The following is an 18,646-nucleotide window of genomic DNA, read 5'->3' on the forward strand; positions in this document are numbered from 1 at the left end:
TAGATCCTTACTTTAGAGACTGCATCCAGGAATGCAGTCCTGAAAGAGGTTTCCACCATGGTACATTTTATTTCTGAAAAGTTCTGCTAAATAAATGGTAATGGTCAATATCACTTAAAAAAAAAATCACATTAAAAAAGACAGTTACTGATAAAGAGGTGGTAAACAATGACAGCTTCCATACATAAGGGAGTATTTGATTTACATGAGTAAATTGAATTATAAACAAACTTAGGTTCTTTTGAAATGATATAAGTTAAATAAATTTCTGTTAAGAGCTGATGTTTGTGGCATCACTGGCCTCTGTGCAAAATTATATATGAGGTTTTCAAAAGCTCTAGTATGTATGCTTTAAAATCCTTGTGTCTACAGGAGTCAAATCTTTGCTCCAGTAAAGATCTAAAAAATCTTTGCTCGTTGAAATTTCTTTGCTTTTGACACAAAATGTCGCCTATGTCTTAAACACAGCTCATGCTTAACAGTAAAACAGATGTTTAGTTTTTAATACTGTAGGTCAAAAGCAGTGTTCAACCACATATTTATAGAGATATAAAGACATAACTTTTGATAACATGCAATGCTGTTGAGCATCGCTACCTATTGTGTTCAATAAACAAGTAACATCCAAATTCCGTGAGCTTCGTCTGTCCAAGCATATTCTGTTCAGTTCTTTGAATCCATTCTCCTCTTCAGAAGGTACCTCCATAATACCAAGCCGTTAACTCTTCCCATATTTGGAATCGCACTTCATCCTATAATTGACATAATTGTGAGCTGGATTGTTCTGATTTCCGAACAATTGACAAATGATGGTTTTTGCATGAAATGGGGCAACAACTCAGCAGTTTAGATTAACGTACAAGTAATAATTTGCTATTTGTGCCTCATAGTCTACTTTGCTTGCTTGACTTTTGGTCAGTTAAGAATATTGTGCAATTTTATATCAAGAGCATTTAGAGATTCTGGGTTGTTCATCTGGTACTGGATAATAATGGACTTTAGAAAGAAATATGAGACTGCATAAAAACTGTTCAGAAATAATGAATATAAAGCAGATAAGAAACTTCCATTATCTGTCTCATAATGCAGGAACAAGAGGATGTCAAATTAAAGTAGCAAATTAAAAACTGTTAGAAGGACGTATTTTCTCATAGAATTGACATTTCACACATGCTGCTAAGAGGATATGTGATAAAGACCCAGAATTTATAACAGTTGAGGTACATAATGCAGTTCTGCCTGCTGCCCCTTACTCTGCTGCTGTTGATCATACATGGCCCTTCTGGGTGGAGTCCTGAGCTGTGGTCATGAAGAGCCTTTTTGGAGCCGAGCTGCAGCTGTGCTCTGTGTCTCTCTTGACTCTGTCACCAAAACCTCCAATGCTTGGATTTTCATATTCAAGGTAAAATCTGTTCATGAATGAATGAATAAACACATCAATAGAGACAAATCAGAACATGTGAAAATATTCTTTTTAATTGTACATGTTTAAATAAATTAACAAATATATATGTGTGTATATATATATGTTGTATGTATTTGGTCTCCAGGTGCATTAAAAATTTGTAAGAATTCTTTATTTCCAGTTAATGTTAAGAGGTGCAAATTAATCTTCATTTCTGTATTTTTAGGAAAAAAGCTTATTTAATATCATGCAGTTAGAGTTTTTCTTTGCCAGACCCTCCGCTCCCCCCAGCCCCCCAAACTGATGTGTGCATTCCAGAATTAAAAAAAATAAAAAAATTATTCCAAAATCTTTTAATTTGGAAAAGTGAAGCTCAAATTATTACCCATATGAACATTTAAGCTCTTGGGAAATAGTTTGGAGATGTAGTTTCTTCTGTGCTTGGAGTGACACTAAAATGCATGTGCTCTGTTGAACAATAATTATTGCTTCAAGACCATTAGGAACATTGATCTGTCTCCTATATGTCAGGTGATATTTGAAGTCCATTCTGCTGGACTCCTAAAATCTTGATTGTGCTGAATTTCATGTTAGGAATGTAAGTTTCCAGAACAGCTGAGGACATTTATTTAGCAGAGAAGCTTCAAGCCTTTTCTTCTCAGTTAGCTGCGTTGCAGGGATAGATGATTGCAGTAACAGGTGGAATGATGCACTTTGAAGTTTTAAGTGGGCTTTTTAAAAAATTGTTCACTGGGACATTTCATAGCTGTTGCCATCCCTTGTTTTGCTATACTGTTTTGAGAGGAGTAAAAAATTCCATAGTTCTTATGCTTAGGCTTGTGGCACTTGGCTCTGATAACTCTTTTGGTGGTTTTGTCCTGTAAGTTTGCCCAAGAGCTAATTTTCTTCTTCTTGTAACATAAAGTTGATCTTGAGCCTGCAAATTATGAAATCTGATTATTAAAGCTGGCAATTCAAAAGAGAGGAATTTTGCTTTTGGCTCAGAGGATAACAAGATAACTTTTCCCTAAGTCTTATATGTTCTTGTGTTTGTCTAATTTGCTTTCTGGATTTTATTTCCATGGAAAGATGGAACTCGTAGTCTTTCTAAATGACATCCCTCTGAAGTGAAATTTGTGTCATGCCTACCATATATAAGAATTCTCTCGTTTTGTGGCCATAAGTCTACTGGTTTTACAAAATCAGTGCAGATTGTGTCCACTTTTGAAGGACAAGAGTGAAGTCCTGTGTTCAGCAGTTGTCTTCATTCAAAATGCACTGAGGAAAAAGTGAAACAAAATGTCAATGACAGCATCTGCTGTGGGAGATTGTACTGCAGTGCTAACAAAGATAGCTACCTAGTTACCATGTACAGAGCATTTCGTTATTTTTTATTTCAACTTACAGTTGCTTGCCTCTGGTCTCCCAAGGTCTTTGCATTCAGCAATTAAAGTTTCTTTTATATGATGAAGTATTAAGTATCTTAAATTAATACTGCAAATATTCTAGTTGTTACTTAGTAGGAAAGAGAATACAAAAAGTAAAAGCCCTCCTTTGTCTTTTCCTTTGATCTGGGACAGTGGCCAGAGACATTTATTGTATTCATTATCTGGTTTTCCTTTCCACATCCAGATCAAGATACAGACTTTATTTTTATTTAAAGGTTCAGAGCGATGTTTGTAGCTGGTGAGCACTGTGATGTGGACACGCTAGAATGGTCAAAAAGAGTCTTCAAGGTGCCTGTCTTGGACCACTGGTGGCAAACTGGTGAGTGGTATAAAATAGCCTTTATAAAATACAGTGAGGAGAATATTTTCAGACTTGTTTCCTGAGTCTGAAGGTAATATTTTTTTCTCTTTCCATGAACATTTAAATAAATGTAAAAAAAATCAAGCAGGAAGAATGTTTTTTGGAAGTGGTCGGCAAAGTGCATTTTTAGGGTATTTTTAGAATAACAAGACATTTGTAAAAGCAGTATTAAAAAAAGAAAAAAGGTATTTTCTGGTATCCATGTGTGAAAAAAGAAATTTGTAAGTTTGTATCAGTGTTTTTCCAGGTGTGTTTTTATGTTGTTTGCATATGTGACTGTTGTGTGACAGAATGTTTGTTATTTAAGGTTTAAACTTAAGTTTTTTGCACATATAATTTGTGTAATTAAAAACAAACAATCTGCTGCATAGAGTAGATTCCTTGTCTATAATACTGTTCTGTATGGATGTCATCCATCTTCTAGTGATTATTTTAGAGTGTTTCCCATTTTTTTTCACTGCAGTGAAGGAATCAGCCTACCAATCTTTGGGTAACTTTGCAAAAATTCTAGTTAAATCCTAGTTTAAGACTTGATCAAATGTATCTCCTTATAAATGTGGATTCCTATATCTTTAAATTTCACTATTAAAAGATTAAATTTGGATTTTGCTTCTTATATACATTATTGCTGATTAAACAGAGGAAATGTATTACAAAAGCTTCCTCCTTCTTTGCCTTCTTTTCTCCCTTATAAGAAATACCTCTTGTGTTTTCTGTGGATCATTGATTTGAGATGTGTGGTCTCTTTCTCTATAAAGAAAAACCTTCTGAGGTTCTCCCATGATTGATCAAATAGAAGCTGTAGAAGATTAGACTGAAAGTGAGAAACTACTAAGTAAATCTATATATTATGCAATTAAATCAGTTAAGGAGACTTAAAATGCATTGTTTTTATTAAAAAAACCCAAACCATGATCTGAGATAAATACTGAGAAGGTCACCAAAGATAGTAATGTCATTTTTTATTGAATCTGCATTTAATCTGCCGATTAACTGATTAATACAAGGCCAAAGACCTCTATTTTCTTCAGTTCTCTATGATCCTAATGTCTGTAGGCAGGCCTGAATGATGCAGAATGAGAAATTAACTGAAAAAGGCTAAAAGATCAAATAACATCTTTGATGAATTGCTGAATAATCAATGTTACTGTGTGTAATTTTGCACATGTTTGTATCTGTCTGTGCAGATATATCAATGTATATTACATATAAAATTGCCATAGCTTTTGCATATGTTTAGTGCAGAAGTTCACAGTGTTCTTTCAGATGTATCTCAAGTATATAAATATCCATGAGCGATCTTGAGCATATGGATATAATGGAACTTGCACTGTATAGAGGTGAGACTGTGTTTTAGACATTTTCCAAACACCAAGACTCAGAGTACAATGTGTTTCTTGATTTGTATATTCATGGAATGCTCTTAAATTAAATTGTACTGTGACTTATTGAACTAAGGCCATTTCAAACACATTATTTGAGAGCATTTAATAATTTGATTAGAGTGATTTGTGTGGAAATGTGAGCAGTTGAATCCAAGTGAGGCCTTCAGTCTGAAGGAAAAAATATACTAAGTCAGTTCCTATCAAAGAACTGAATTTCAAGGTGTAAGGAAGTAAGAATCACAGAGTCATTAGGTTGATGAGGACCTCCTGAGCTCATTTAGTTCAGTCTCCCTTCTCAAGCGGCTTCAGAGAGTATTGCCCAGGATCCTGTCCAGTTTTGAGCATCTCCATGGACAGGGATTCTCTGGCCAGCCTGTGCCAGTGTTTGACTGTCCTCACAGTAAATGCATATTTTTTGGGCTCAGATGGAATATCCTGGTTTTAGTTTGTGCCTGTTGTCTCTTGTTCTGTCAGTGGGCACCACTGAGAGGTCTGGCTAACACTTCCTCAGTTGGATCTCAGGAAACTGGAGTTTTTGAGCTCTCTGTGCTTCCAGGCAGAGACTCCCTGGAAAACACTGCACTGGACTTAAAACCTTGGAGAAGATTTGTTAGTACAAATAAGTTAGAAATCATAAATGTGTAGTTGGTTAGATGTGTGTTTTCACTGGGTGATGGGTTTTAAATTTGAGGTTTGTACAGTGTAGTGGTAGCTAGGGAACAAGATGGAGAATTTTGGGTGGTGCCTTTTCTTCTTGTTCATCTTCTCTTCCTTCTTCTTCACGGAACTTAGGTAGTTACCTTTGGATTGGTCAGTTGAAAGTCACTCTGAGGGTCATGGGAATCTATTATTGGGTTAAAAGCATACATAATATACGTGTAAAACTTCCATTGGTGTGTTTAGCTTTAAAAGGCCTTGAAACAGGCTCAGTTTAGAGCCATTTTTTTTACTTCTAGCATGCAGCTAGAAGTGCTGCTATGCTTTCTGTAAATTTTGATAAGATACAATAAACATCCAAGTCTGAACATGAGAATCCAGCTCAATTTCCTTTCTAATAATCCTGGCTCTGAACAGAAACAGATGAGACTGAGACAAACCACTAATTAGTGGTTCAAAAGCCTGAATACACTCTAACATTCTTCAATGTATATAAATATTGGATGCCTCCCAAGAAGACCCAAGAAAGCCTACAGGGGTGCCTTCTGTGAGAAGCTGCCAGAAGTTTTCTTCATGTCTGACAGGGCCAATCCCTGACAGCTCCAAAGGTGGAAGTGCTGCTGGTCAAAGCTGGGCCAATTAGAAATGGTGGTAACATGGAATTATGTGATAACATATTAAAAAATGAAAAAAAAAAAAAAAAAGTTACTGCATAGTTGTAATTGCAGCCAAGAAGAGCAGTGTGAGAACATATGAGAGGAGGAGCTCTGCAGACTCCAAGGTCAGGGCAGAAGGAGGGGCAGGAGATGCTCCAGGTGCTGGAGCTGAGATTCCCCTGCAGCCCATGGTGCAGAGCATGGTGAAGCAGCTGCCCCTGCAGCCCATGGAGGAGACCCATGCCAGAGCAAGTGGATGCCTGAGAGGAAGTTTTGACCCTGTGGGAGGCCCATGCTGGATCAGGCTCCTGGAAGGGACCTGTAGATCCATGGAGAGAGGAGCCAATGCTGGAGCAGGTTTCCTAGTAGGACTTGCTACTTGGACCCTTTCAAGTAGATCCTTGTCTTTTTTGAACTGTGGAGAATTGAACACAAGACTCCAGTTTTGGCCTCACTAGGCCTGAGCAGAGGGAGAAGACACCTCTCTCAACCTTCTGGTCAAATTCTTCCCTGTGCACCCCAGGGTACCATTGGTCCTCCCGGCCATAAGGGCACTGCGGGCTCGTGGTCACCTTGTCATCCACCAGGACGCACAGGTCCTGGAGCATGGCAGCCATTGCCACGGGTGAAAGCAATCTTCCCTTCTGCTCTTCACTCACCTCTTCTTTAGCAGAATACAAAATGTATCCCATTAACTGTGAAAAAACAAGCAGTTCTGTCACATTCATCCTTGTCTGTCACTTGTCAAAATGTTGAAAGTGGGTCTCTGTGCTGGAAAAGCCATCTCAAACAAACAGTATTGGATTTCAGTACATGAGGTTAAAGGTGTATGTACTGAATGTGAAATATTTTACAGAGTAGATAACTAGCTGTTTACTTCATTAGAAATATACAAGGTTAGTGACTGATGACAGAATAAGGACCCACAAATTCAGAAATAACAATTTTCTGAACTAGCTCCAAAATAAAAAAGTAGCGTACTGAAAACACAATAAAAAACCCTAATCGCTTCTTACAGGAGGAAATTGAGACTATTAGCTGTGTTGTGTAGAACCAGTAAGTTTTTAAAATACACCTTTTTATTAAAAAAGGAGTTATCTTTTTTTTCCATTTAATTGCAGCTGAAATTACAAATTGCTGTTTTGTTATACCTCAGATTGAAAGTTTATGACTTTGTTCTGCATATGAAAATGCTTTTGACCTTTGCTAGTCTGATAAATTGGTACTTATTCCCTAAGCTGATATTTATTTGCATTCCTCCAAAACAAGAGCATTGCAAAACTCTGAGAAATTCTGGCATCTTAATTTTGCCTGAAAACTGTAGATCTTATTTTTGTAGTTATGTTGGCTTTTTCAGCTGAGGCTTAAGCAGAAGATGGAGGTGGAGGAGAAGTATCTGGGTAAATACTGTTTCTTGCATAATGGGGTGATTTCTATTCCTTTATTAATGACTGAGAAAGGTAAGGAAAATATGTGTTTTATAGAGATGAGAAGTGACTGAGTCATCATTTGGAGGTGGAAATGAGTATGAGTTAAGGAGAAAAAAAGCCTGACAAAGGTATTATAAAATAGGAGTGTTAACCACTTCCTTCTTCAGGTTTAGTAAGATGTCTTCAAAGTTTTTGGTCTCTTTGCCATATATATATATAACTAGAAATAAATTAGTATGGACAAAGAAACTTGAATTTCTTTCATTTTTTCTTCAAAGATTTATGGAGTGTATTTGAAATCGCTGTGAATTGAAACAGTACTTTGAAACAGAGAACAGCTTCCATTAAGAGACTTCAAAGCAGCTACACCTGGAAAAACTGATTGCTTAAAACTGCTTTGTGTCAGTGCATCTTCATCAAAAACACTCCTTTTAAATGTTAATGTTTGTGTTACAAGTATTGTAAGCACATCTTACAAACTGTGAAATGTAAGTCACAGGATCAATGAGTGGCAAGAAGGATTTCAGGCAGTAAGGACTGGGAAGAACTTGCTGTCTTCCGTGGAGATATGGCAATGGATGAAAGAATGTTACTTTCTGATCCTATGCTCAGCTGTATCTGGAGAGAGGTGTTTTTTTGGGTTTGTGCAGGTGTTAAGTTTTTGCTTATTTATACAAATCGACACTTAGCTCTTCAGTAGCAATTTTCATCTTCGAAGTTGTGCAAACACAAGCAATTAATATGTTTAACACCCCTCTCAATTAAGTAGAGTTATTCCAATCTTGCAGATACTAAATAGAGAAAGACAAGTATCCTGCCCCAAGCTATCCAAGGCTTAAATTCAGTGTCAGAAAACAGATATTTTTTTTTTCCCCGAGAGAAAATTTTTCTGGTCTTACTTACATATATTTTGTGATTTTTTTTTTTGCTGAATGGGAACTGGAATGCACATTTCAGACCTTGTTTTCTCTCTCTCTGTGTAGTTATGTTTTAAGGCAATGATAGTTACTTTGTTTTAGTATTCCAGGTAATTAAATTATAAGGAGCCTTGCCAAATTTATTTGAAGCAGCCTAAACAGTGTTTGCATTGTATCTGCTGTATGACTACCCTCTTTCTGAGGGAAGGGCCTCAATCGACAAAGAAATGTGAATTTGGTTTACCTTGATTTTGGAGCTAGCTTTGAGTTCTAGAAAAAAAATAAAAAAAGGGAAGCGGCCAGGGGACTGTGATGAGCTGTGGAAGCAGAAGGCTCTGAAAGTTTGTGTTAAACATCTTCAGCTGCTTTCACGTTAGCTAAAAAATGGAACTCTACCACATCATTTTTGACATTTTGAGAAAATGGCAAGTCAGATTTCCATTTCTTGATAATATGTATAAGATATAAAGAGGTTTTTTTCTCTTGATATTTTTAAACAAAAACTTTTTGAGACTCTTTGAGGATGTATAGGAAAATTTTGATGAAACAGAACTGAAGCTGAAAATTCAGTGATAAAATATGACCTGCATAAAATCTCAGTCAAGAGACACATTTCCATAGAACTTTTTTGGCTGTGTACTATGGAAAAGAAAGTTACAAAGTGTGCAAGAGTAGTAGGTTCAGATAGCAGTTAACTACTATTTCCTGAGTATCAGCTCACTAGCAGGCAAAACCATGAAACGATTGTGTAGATTTTCTGTTTTCATGGGAATAGGCTGCCTTATCCAGTAAGGAGTAGGTGTCTGCAAGAGGCATTAGAGCAAAAATCAAATGGTGCTTGATACATTATGGCTGCTGACAAAGAAGGTTATAGTATGTGCGGATTGTATTGGATATTCTGACTCAGTGTGAGAAAATTTTCTGGTAGGAATTCTCCAAGTTTTGTAATATAGTTAATAATGTACTCTATCACTTTTAAAATTATTATTTTTATTTATCTCTATCTTACCTCTAAAACATGCAAATGCTATGTTGTTAATATTTTTGTTAGGACATACTGTTGTTAGGTAATTAAATGTTTAATAATGGTTACATAGATCTTTTATGAGGACTGTTTAAGCAACACAAATGTATCATTGAATTCAGTGTAAAAAATATGAATCATGGGTAAGTGTACTCAGATGAATGTATTTCAGTTGACTACCTCTGAGACAGTCATGTATGGGAAAGAGTTTATTAATGTGATCTCCAAGCAGCATGACGTGGTCCCCAGACTTCAGTTTCCATTGTGTTGCCTTGGCAACATTGTGCAGAATCTCATTCATATGACTGTCTGGAAAGATGGATTTTGTAACTGAATTGTTAGCTAATCTTTTCAGGTTTGCACTAAAGAACTGTTCTTTAGGTGAATTACCTTGTCAGGCTAGACCTCCATCTCCCTTTTGTCAGTTGGATTCCACATTTTTTTCTTCAGTCACCTTCCACTGTGCCCCTTTCAAAACTGAAGGTCAGAACAGTGATTTCGTTCAATGTCATGAAATTCTCAGATCCAAAGGCAGTGGGAGAGGTGAACTGAAGAAAGGATGGCTGCTTAATTTGCAGCAAAGAGTCAATTGTTGGCATATTTTTTGGAGTGACAGAAATTCAGTTCTGGACTAACAGGGACCAGGAATCTGGAGTTGAAATGAAAGAGATGAAACAAATTTCTTCCAAAGTCCAGTTGACTGGTTTAACTTATCAGGTGCCTCAGTGTAGACACAGTTCATGCTTTTTAAAGATGTGTGCATCCTGTCAAGACTCAGATCATATTTTTTTAGTGAAAGCTGATAACCTGCAAACAGTTCTATAGAAGTTGGAATTACTTGCCAGAAACTTCTGCTGCTCCGTGGCCCTGATTTACTGAGTCACCTGAGCATTATTTACTGGATAACTGAATTTATAGCAGGCATTCATGACATTTTTCATGTCTCCCCCTGGAGACTTGCATTCAGTCCCTTAAGGGTATGAAAGATATAGATTGTTTCAGCTATTGTTTGCTGTTTAGTGATCACATGTGGACTGTATATCATTAGTAACAGAAGCTCATCATTCCTTCAGTGTCATCTAAGGGCATACAAATAGATTTTTGGTTGCCCTTACTGAAGGAGAGAGGGAAAGGTTTTTTTAGTGGCCATGGGCATTGCCAAGGCAGAGACTGACCTTTCAGTTCTGCCTGGTTTTCTCATTCTTGGACATCAAAGAAGGTATGTCTGGATTATATACATTTTCTTTAGGGTGTTTTTCGTTTGAATGAGTCATTACAGCTTCATAGGCTTATTGTAGCATTCAGTGCTGTTCACTGTCTTTCACATTTCACAAAGTGTCTTTTCTCAAAAAATATTTTTCATTTGAGGATTGTTTCAGATGTGCATTTCACACAGTTGTACAGTGCATTTTGGGAAATGCGCACAGATGCTGGGCCAGGAGTGTTGTGACTTGGAAAAAAAAAGATATATTTTTATTTAAGGAATTTATTGCATTTATTTATTTGCAATTCAATTGCATTGAACATGGTTAAGTCAGTAAATGTACTACGTCCTTCTAGTTAAAAAAAAAAAAAAAGCATGCATCTCTGTACTTCACATTTCTGTGAAGGTTCTCTTTTCCTTATGGCTACACTCTGTTTTTTCCCCATTGTCAGCTCCTCCTCTGTTCATACAAATTCGTTATTAGCTCTGCTACTGCTAGTCTGGCTCATTTGTGCTGACATTTTCTAATTTAGAACTGATAAAAAGTGTGTATTAAGCTTTTCTGTTCCCATTTGACTTCACTTTCTCAATGCTTATTAATCTTAATCCTTTCTGATTGTCTTTCCACATGCAGTTAGGGACGTACATTAATATGGATGAAGTATAAATATTTTCATCCTTAAAATTTCATTGATATGGTTTAGATGATTGAAAATAAAAGAACTGTAAAGCAGTCTTAAGTTATGAAGTTGAGCCATGGGCAATGTATAGTGTGCACTGAATATTTATTTTGCATTTGGACAAATGAAGAAGACAAGGGGACATGCTTAGGAACTAATATGTTAAAACAGAATAGCGCAGCCTCATCTCTGTGAAGGAGGTGACAGCACCTTCAGTTTGTATGAGTGTGAAGATGTTACAGGTTGTTGATCTCTTTCTTGACACATGGCAACTGCTTTTTTATGTTGCTCAGAGTGAGGGTGGAAAGAGAGTGCATCTAAGATACTAGATCCTGATAAAGAGATTTGAATTGCACAGTATTAATTTTACTGTCTTTTCCATCTTGTCAGTATTACTATGGATGCAATGTATTAAGATTCCTCAAAACAATTAAACAGTAATCAGTTAGCACTGAGATGTGCAGTTACTTTTAAAATTCTCCATTTATCTCTTAGTATTTCATCATATATCAGTTATGATATCACGGTAGGATGAAAATAATTTGAAATTTATTCTGTCTTAAAATATAATTCAATGCATTGTCTGACTTAATGCATCTTTAAACATGTCATCTGACATCTTCCAATGCATCTTTAAACATGTCATCTGACATCTTCCAAATACAATCAAAAAGCTTTCTGTTCTCTAATCTTGGCTGTCATTTTGCTATAGGCAACTTACAAGATGTACATTATAATAACATATATAGTATTTGGAGGCAAAGGACTCTGGTGTACTTACAAAATGAACACATAAACTTCTGGTGCTTTATTACTGGCCTGCTAGTTAGTGATAACCAATTATTTTCTGCTTTGGTTTTAATATTTGTCATGGCCCACAAACCCTTAACTAAACAAGTTGGACTTTCCCGACAGTTATATTTTGTTTATTTATTTTGGGAGATTTCATTTAAATGTGCTTTGAAATCTTCAGAGACCTTGTGCATATGAATAATACCAATCCCCACAGTTTGTAAGTACATTCCGTGATTGGATAATCGTGAAAGTGAGCCTTGGATGAATTTTAATGGATTTGGGGGTTGATTTTGTTTAAAGTAAGTGAATTGAATAGAGGAATAGAAATGTTATATTAGAAGTATTTGGCCTTCACAAGTGTAATATGTATTCATGGTAATAGATGCATTATGATTACAAGTGCTTTAAAACATTTAGAAAATACTAAAAGAATTGCTAGCTTCTCTTCTGACCTTCAATTCTAAGAATAAGCATGGAAATGCAGGCATTTTCAGAAGATACATTACTTTATAAACAAAACAGATTTCTGTTTCGACAAATGGACTTCAGGTTTTCAAATACCTTTAGCATATTTTGTCACCTTTTTTTTCTCATATGTCACATTTTAAAAAATGATTGCTTCATTTTCTATTTATATCTCTTTTCAATGCTTTTTGAGTGAAGTTTCTACTTTAGTTTCTGAGTAGAGAAATTAGGCAGTTAAAAAGAGCTTTTTTAAGGTTCTGTGTGCAATTTAACCAAGTGAGAAAAGTTGAATTTAATTTTACTTGGGTGTGAAGAATAGGTGAAAAAACACAGTTGTTTTTCCATTAAGCTTACTTTTTAAAAGTAAACTAAGCTAACTTTTTAAGTTAACTTTTAGAGCTTTTGTGTTCTCTTTTATTGTGCTAGTGGGATGAAAAAACGAATTTTGAAGCCACCTCAAGATAACAAATTCTTCTGATCTTCTGTCAAATGAATTGTAACCTAAATTGTAAGCAGCCTGATGGACAAGGTCATGCTTTAGATGTGAGAGTCTCTCTAAATAACATTTGAGTAAGAAAGTTTTAACTGAAATTCCTTCAATTTGTTTACTGCATATTCTTTACCCTTGCTTAATTTAAGTTTGTAAGGAGTTGAAAAACTCCTTGTAAGGCAAGTGCAAAAATCTTAATTACAAATCACCAAACTTGCATATCTCACCTAAAAGTTGATACTTCTTGAGGTTTTTGCTAAGGTAGACCCCTGCTACTCACTCACCATGTTGTGTTATTCTATATGCACTTGATATTTATTGTGTTGATGCTGCATGTGCTTAATTCACAAGAGGAATAATTAAGAATGCAGTCAAATGGAGGCAAAATAAATTATAATTACAGTCAGTGTTTAAGAATTTTTCTTCTGCATATCATAGTCCTCAGAAGCAATGAGTGAAATGAAATACCAAGCAATGCTTGAAAGAGTTTTTGAAGTTTCGCTACTAGACAGCAAAACCTTCTGTCATTTAGGATGACAGACTGTCTTTAATCTGATTGTGTATTATGTGTGAACTGGATTTAATTTCATACTTTTTTCTGACACTTGATAAAACTGAATCAGGATATCCTTAAAAATTTACAGTTCTTCATATTCTTTAGTCCTTGCTGTCTTCTTGTGGCTTCTCTCACTTTTTTGTTATAATTTGTTGTAGTGCTATGCTAAATATATTACTAGATGAGAATTTCAGTAGATGTAAGCTCTTTCATTAAATTTTACTTCATTTGAGTACAAATTTAAATAAAATGAAGAGGAAATGAGTAAAATGGACGGAGAAGTTCAGAATATAATTATCATAGCTCTGAAAGTAATTTTCACTAGCCTTTACTCTTAGAATGTGGTAAAAATCATGGCATAGTAATATATATTAACAGTGTGGGTGCAGCAGTGCTGTGGATTTTTGTGGCAGCATCACACATAACATTGTATTGGGATTATCCAAACTGTCCTTATCTGTGCCTTTTAGTGCTCTGGATCATAGTGGCCGGGTTTCATCTCCTCGTTTTCATGTTCATGGATAATTAACATCAGATTGTTTGTACTTAAATACCCAGCATCAGCCATGTGTGTTTGGTCTTTTTATACGTTAATAAAATCTCATGCACCATCCTAGTGTAGATGTCTTCCAGGGCAACACTGAAATGAGCTTGGCAAATTTAGACAATGGATACTTCTGAGGCCTTGGTGAAGGCATGGCTGAGCTGTACTGTACAGAGGCTAAAGCAATTATCTGAAATTTTCATCCAACATCAGTAAGCATAAGACTGAACTGGTGCTTGAGCTACCAACCTGCAGCATGACTATCTAGACACAATTTGTCAGGGTTAGCAGTGCTAAATCCAAGCTGTGAGTGAGGCTATTTACTGCTACTGCAGTAACAGACTTAGAAGCTTCTTGGCTTTTAGAGATAAAGGACTGACTGGGAAACTGACTTCTTTACGCAGTTGTATGCTGAAGGATGAAGGAAATGAGGTCTGTATGAATACTCAATGATCTGGCCCCTGAATCTTCAGGACATTGCCAGTGCCTGCTATTTCTGTGATGTTAGATTTGATTTTATTTTAAGGAAGCAGTATAGCATACTGTGATGTAGATTTTGAGTCCTGTAATTGATCTGGTACCGTGGTGTTCTAATCCGAATGCCCAGTAGTTGTCATACTAGAAAGCATTTTGCTGTAACTTTATTGAATTCTTCATTCACCCTTTCTGCCATAATTAAAATGACCACTGTGTGGAGGGAGCATATGGAAGGAGTCTCTTCAGAGGTACATTCTTGTGATGTGAATGGATTTGTAATGAGTTGCTGCCTAAGCTTTCCTGCTTCATAGACTCTCCTTTCCATTTTATCAGTGCAGTCTTCTGCTGTAGTAATTCATTTAATTCCCACAACGAAAGTGACAGCCTTTCCAGAAGAATGGCTCGAAACAGCACAGCCACAGTGAGAATTTTTGTGTATTATATTTATTGCATTCATTAATATGTTAATGTATGACAGTTGCTCCTTTTTCTTCTTTGCTTCTCCTGCTACATAACAACTTCCTACCTCTTTTGTATGCTTTTAGTGTCTCTTCAATGCATTCTAAGAAATTCAGAGCTGGCAGCTTTATATTACCCACTTAACACCGCCCAAACTCAAATATTAATGCCAAAATGCAATGTGTTTTTCCTAAGTATTTCCTACCAAAAAAGCCACTATTTCAGCAACATGGCAGTGTATTATGTTGAGGAATATGAGACACTGTCTAGAAATTATAATGTATCAGGAATGTAAGTGGCACAGAGTAAGTAAGTGGGAGATTTTCATCTTGAAAGTCCTGAGTTATTTCAAAGCTGTTTATTTTGATTGAACTTGACTGTTGACTGTGAATGAGCAAGAGAGTTTTGAGCTCAAAAGCTACTAGCTGTTGTTTTGCATAATTTGGCAGAGCGTAGCTTCTGCAAGTCAGGCACATGGGTAGGTGGTAGCTTTCTGATTAATAAATCAGGCATACACTTACAGACTCCCCTAGCTACTCATAGGAGAGTGCACTTTTTGCTTCTGGATCATCTTCTCTGGCAGAAGAATTGTTTTCCAAGGTGCAGATGCAAAAAAGTGCATGTATCAGGCTACTCAGTAGCTGTCTAATTTATACTGGATATTTCAATAATATTGAAATAGCTTTATAATAATACCACTGGTAGAGTGGGACAAAACAAAGAAGGTCACATCTGTGAATATTGAGGACTATTTCTTTACATTAGCTGTTGTCCTGAAAAGAGGAAGCATAAGGAGGGACTTGTGACACTTGAACAGCCTTGAATTTAAGACCATCTCTCAATAACTCTGTCTTCTCTGTCTCAATGAACTGCTTTTCATTATTTGCAGAGGTACACCATATTATTTTCATTATAACTTGTGAAAGGTTGTTCCTCCAGTATAAAACATTGCTCTTCTAAGTAGCTGTTTCATTGTCACATTGGTGTTATGCACATAAGGTGTTATGCAGAAAGGGAATTGTTTTTATGATCTGGTTGTCCCTGAAAAGCCTTCCACAGCTGGAGGGCGAGCTAACTTGGTGGCTTAGTGAGTGGACAGTTAATGTGCAAATGTTTGATGGACGGCAAGACAGACCTACTGTTCTGTTCCTTGCATTAAAAATATGGAAGTTGTTAAAGTCGTTAGCATTGGCAATGTCTAGGTGCTGTGTCTTAATTTCAGAGAATCTTCAGCTATAAACAAATGAGTGTCAGGTAAGGGATGTCTGTTCCTATATGCTGAAACCTGATTTAAGGTTTAGGTGGAATACAATGTATGCTTGACAGGTGTTATCCTTCAGACTGTTACTGTTTCAACTTTTCAAACCTGAATCTTGTAACCTGAACATAGATCCTGACTTACATTGTGAAGAAACTAACCTTTGAAACCAAAGATTCATAAGTAACTTTGTTTATTGGAAATACATAATAAAGGGCCACACAGTATTTGTATTGCACATAATTGTTAAGGAAAGTACCTCTTTAGTACTTAAAATCCTGTGTTCTTCTGAAATGTGATAATTTCTTTTTGGGAGGATTTTGAACTGAATTCTCCTTTCAACTCTGACTGTTTTCTTGGTGATAAAAAAAGCTACCCTAGAAAGAGGCTGTTGTTTCCTAATAGGTTTGGGAAATCGGTATTTCAATCCAGCATCCTCTTTCAAAGATATATGTTGATTTCCCAAGAAATGTACATTACAAAGCTTTATGCTATCCTTTGACAGTACTCCTTTTTGATTCTGCATTGAAAGGGAGTCTTTAACATTCAGGAACGGTTAACCTAACACAAAGAGCAGATGCTTTTGGGATTCCCTCTCTGAATTATTATCTGATCCAAGTACCAAAACCCCCTATTACCTATTTTTTTTCATGTATATAAAAGGTCCTCCTGCCCTGTGGGAACTGAATGTATGGCTTAGAGATTAGAGCGCTGGGTAAATATGAAAATTATATATGCATTAATAATTGAAAAGACGATAGAAAGAAGAAAGAGCAACAACTGTAAACTTGTTCACAAAGTTTTAGAACTTGTGATTCTCCAGAATAAATGGACTTTCATTCAGGCTTAGTCACTGTTGTCCAAAAAGCAGGTAAACAGACAAGTTAGTACAATGAAGTTTCCTTTCAATTTTCTGATGACTTCATTAGGAGTGTACTAGAGAGTCAGGCAAACCCAAACTAATTTTCAGGAATTCTTCTCCCTTTAGGGTCTTTGAATTGAGACTCTTAATGAGAAATGCTTGTCAATTCCCAGTCCACACCAATATTACTGATACATCAGGCTATGAGTTGTGCTGTTTCCCTGTCTTTCAGTAGCAAACCTAATTCCTGTGTTTTGGTGATAGCAGACTATTGTTCTTGTCTGATCTGTTGCAGTAAGTTTTGTAGCTCTTGCTGTGCAATATGTAAAGCCACATGTACACTGTGCTACCACTTCTGCTAACACAGTCGAGAAAGAAACTGTTTTACTTTCTTTTCCAATTCACTATTCCAAGTAAAAAAGGAAAATTCTTCAGTATAAATACTCTGCAGAAAATAAAGCTCCAAAACTGTTGAATACATTTTATTTTTCTACAACTTCTCAGTGTAATCACGGATCACATGGTGGATCATTTTGATATTGTGTTGTCACTGTAACTGTAGCCTGGGTGTTCTGTACATTAGAAGAAAATATTCCCCCACGATTGTGCAGGGAATTTGCACTAAGTAGAAGACAGAACTCAGAAAGATTAGGAAACAGCAAAGCAAACTTTTTAGCCTGTCTTTATTAGCATGGAAGGTTGCTAATTTTTATTCTGTGTCCCACAGGTTGTATTTAGGCCCTAGTTAGCTGTGCTGTAAATGCTAAACTTTCAGTTACTTACTAACACCTACTGTAAAAACACTACAAGAATCTTTAAATTTGTTTTTGTTCTTGTTCTTGCTTCTTTAAGCACTTGAATAATAACTTCTGAAGTGGCAGATGAATGCTATGGAGGTTGAAAAAATTCACAGCAAAAATTACTTTAATTTCCTGATGCGGGCATACCGAAAATAGGTTTGAACATACTGATCAGATATACATATACATATAGAGCTGGAGACAAACCTGCTTTGTTTGCTGGGTGGCATGGACTATGAATTCCCAGCCAAGTGACCTGAGACATCATCAGAGTGATAAAGTCATGTCTTTACTTAAAGTCTCATCATGTGTTCCTGCTAATATCTAAAACACCTACACTTTGTTTTCTGTGGCTCAGAGTTACAGCAGAATTTCAAAGTAATTTCCGTAGATTATTTCCTTAGAGGGGAAGAATGAAGACCAACTGAGCTTTTTTCACTCTTAGATTCTCTGTTATATGATTTGATAGTATTTATTCTTCTTCTGTGATAACTCTGGTAGTATAAAAATGTTATGTGAAATTAAGTATTTTAAGAAAGAGAGGAAGGTGAAGAGGGAAGGATTCCTAGCTGCCTAACTGTGGGGATAATTATAAAAATGTCAGCATTACTGGAAAGCATTAATGAAAACTTTCTGACACAAGTAGTGGAGGATCCCATGAGGAGTGGTGTGCTTCTCAGCCTTATAATAACAAACAGGTAATGCCTTGTTGAAGATGTGAGGGTTAAGGGCAGCCTTGGTTATAGTGACCATTGTGGAATTCAGTAATGGGC

General features: G+C 36.1%; 1 protein-coding gene across 9 annotated transcripts in view; it reads left to right on the plus strand.

Annotated features, from left to right (window-relative positions):
• The window catches only part of ACSS3 (acyl-CoA synthetase short chain family member 3), a 104,987-nt gene that overhangs the window by 65,622 nt on the left and 20,719 nt on the right, over positions 1-18,646 (plus strand). For all 9 annotated transcript variants that reach the window (XR_015803790.1, XR_015803792.1, XR_015803789.1 and 6 more), the window contains one exon: positions 3,069-3,172. Coding sequence is in view for 4 of the 9 variants with exons in the window: in XM_088165009.1 (XP_088021135.1) it covers positions 3,069-3,172 (104 nt within the window). In the remaining 5 variants the exon portion in view is untranslated. The remainder of the gene's footprint in view (positions 1-3,068; positions 3,173-18,646) is intronic.

Source organism: Sturnus vulgaris, chromosome 5 (assembly GCF_052056855.1).
Source record: "Sturnus vulgaris isolate bStuVul1 chromosome 5, bStuVul1.hap1, whole genome shotgun sequence".
In the NCBI taxonomy this organism is placed as follows: Eukaryota; Metazoa; Chordata; class Aves; order Passeriformes; family Sturnidae; genus Sturnus; species Sturnus vulgaris.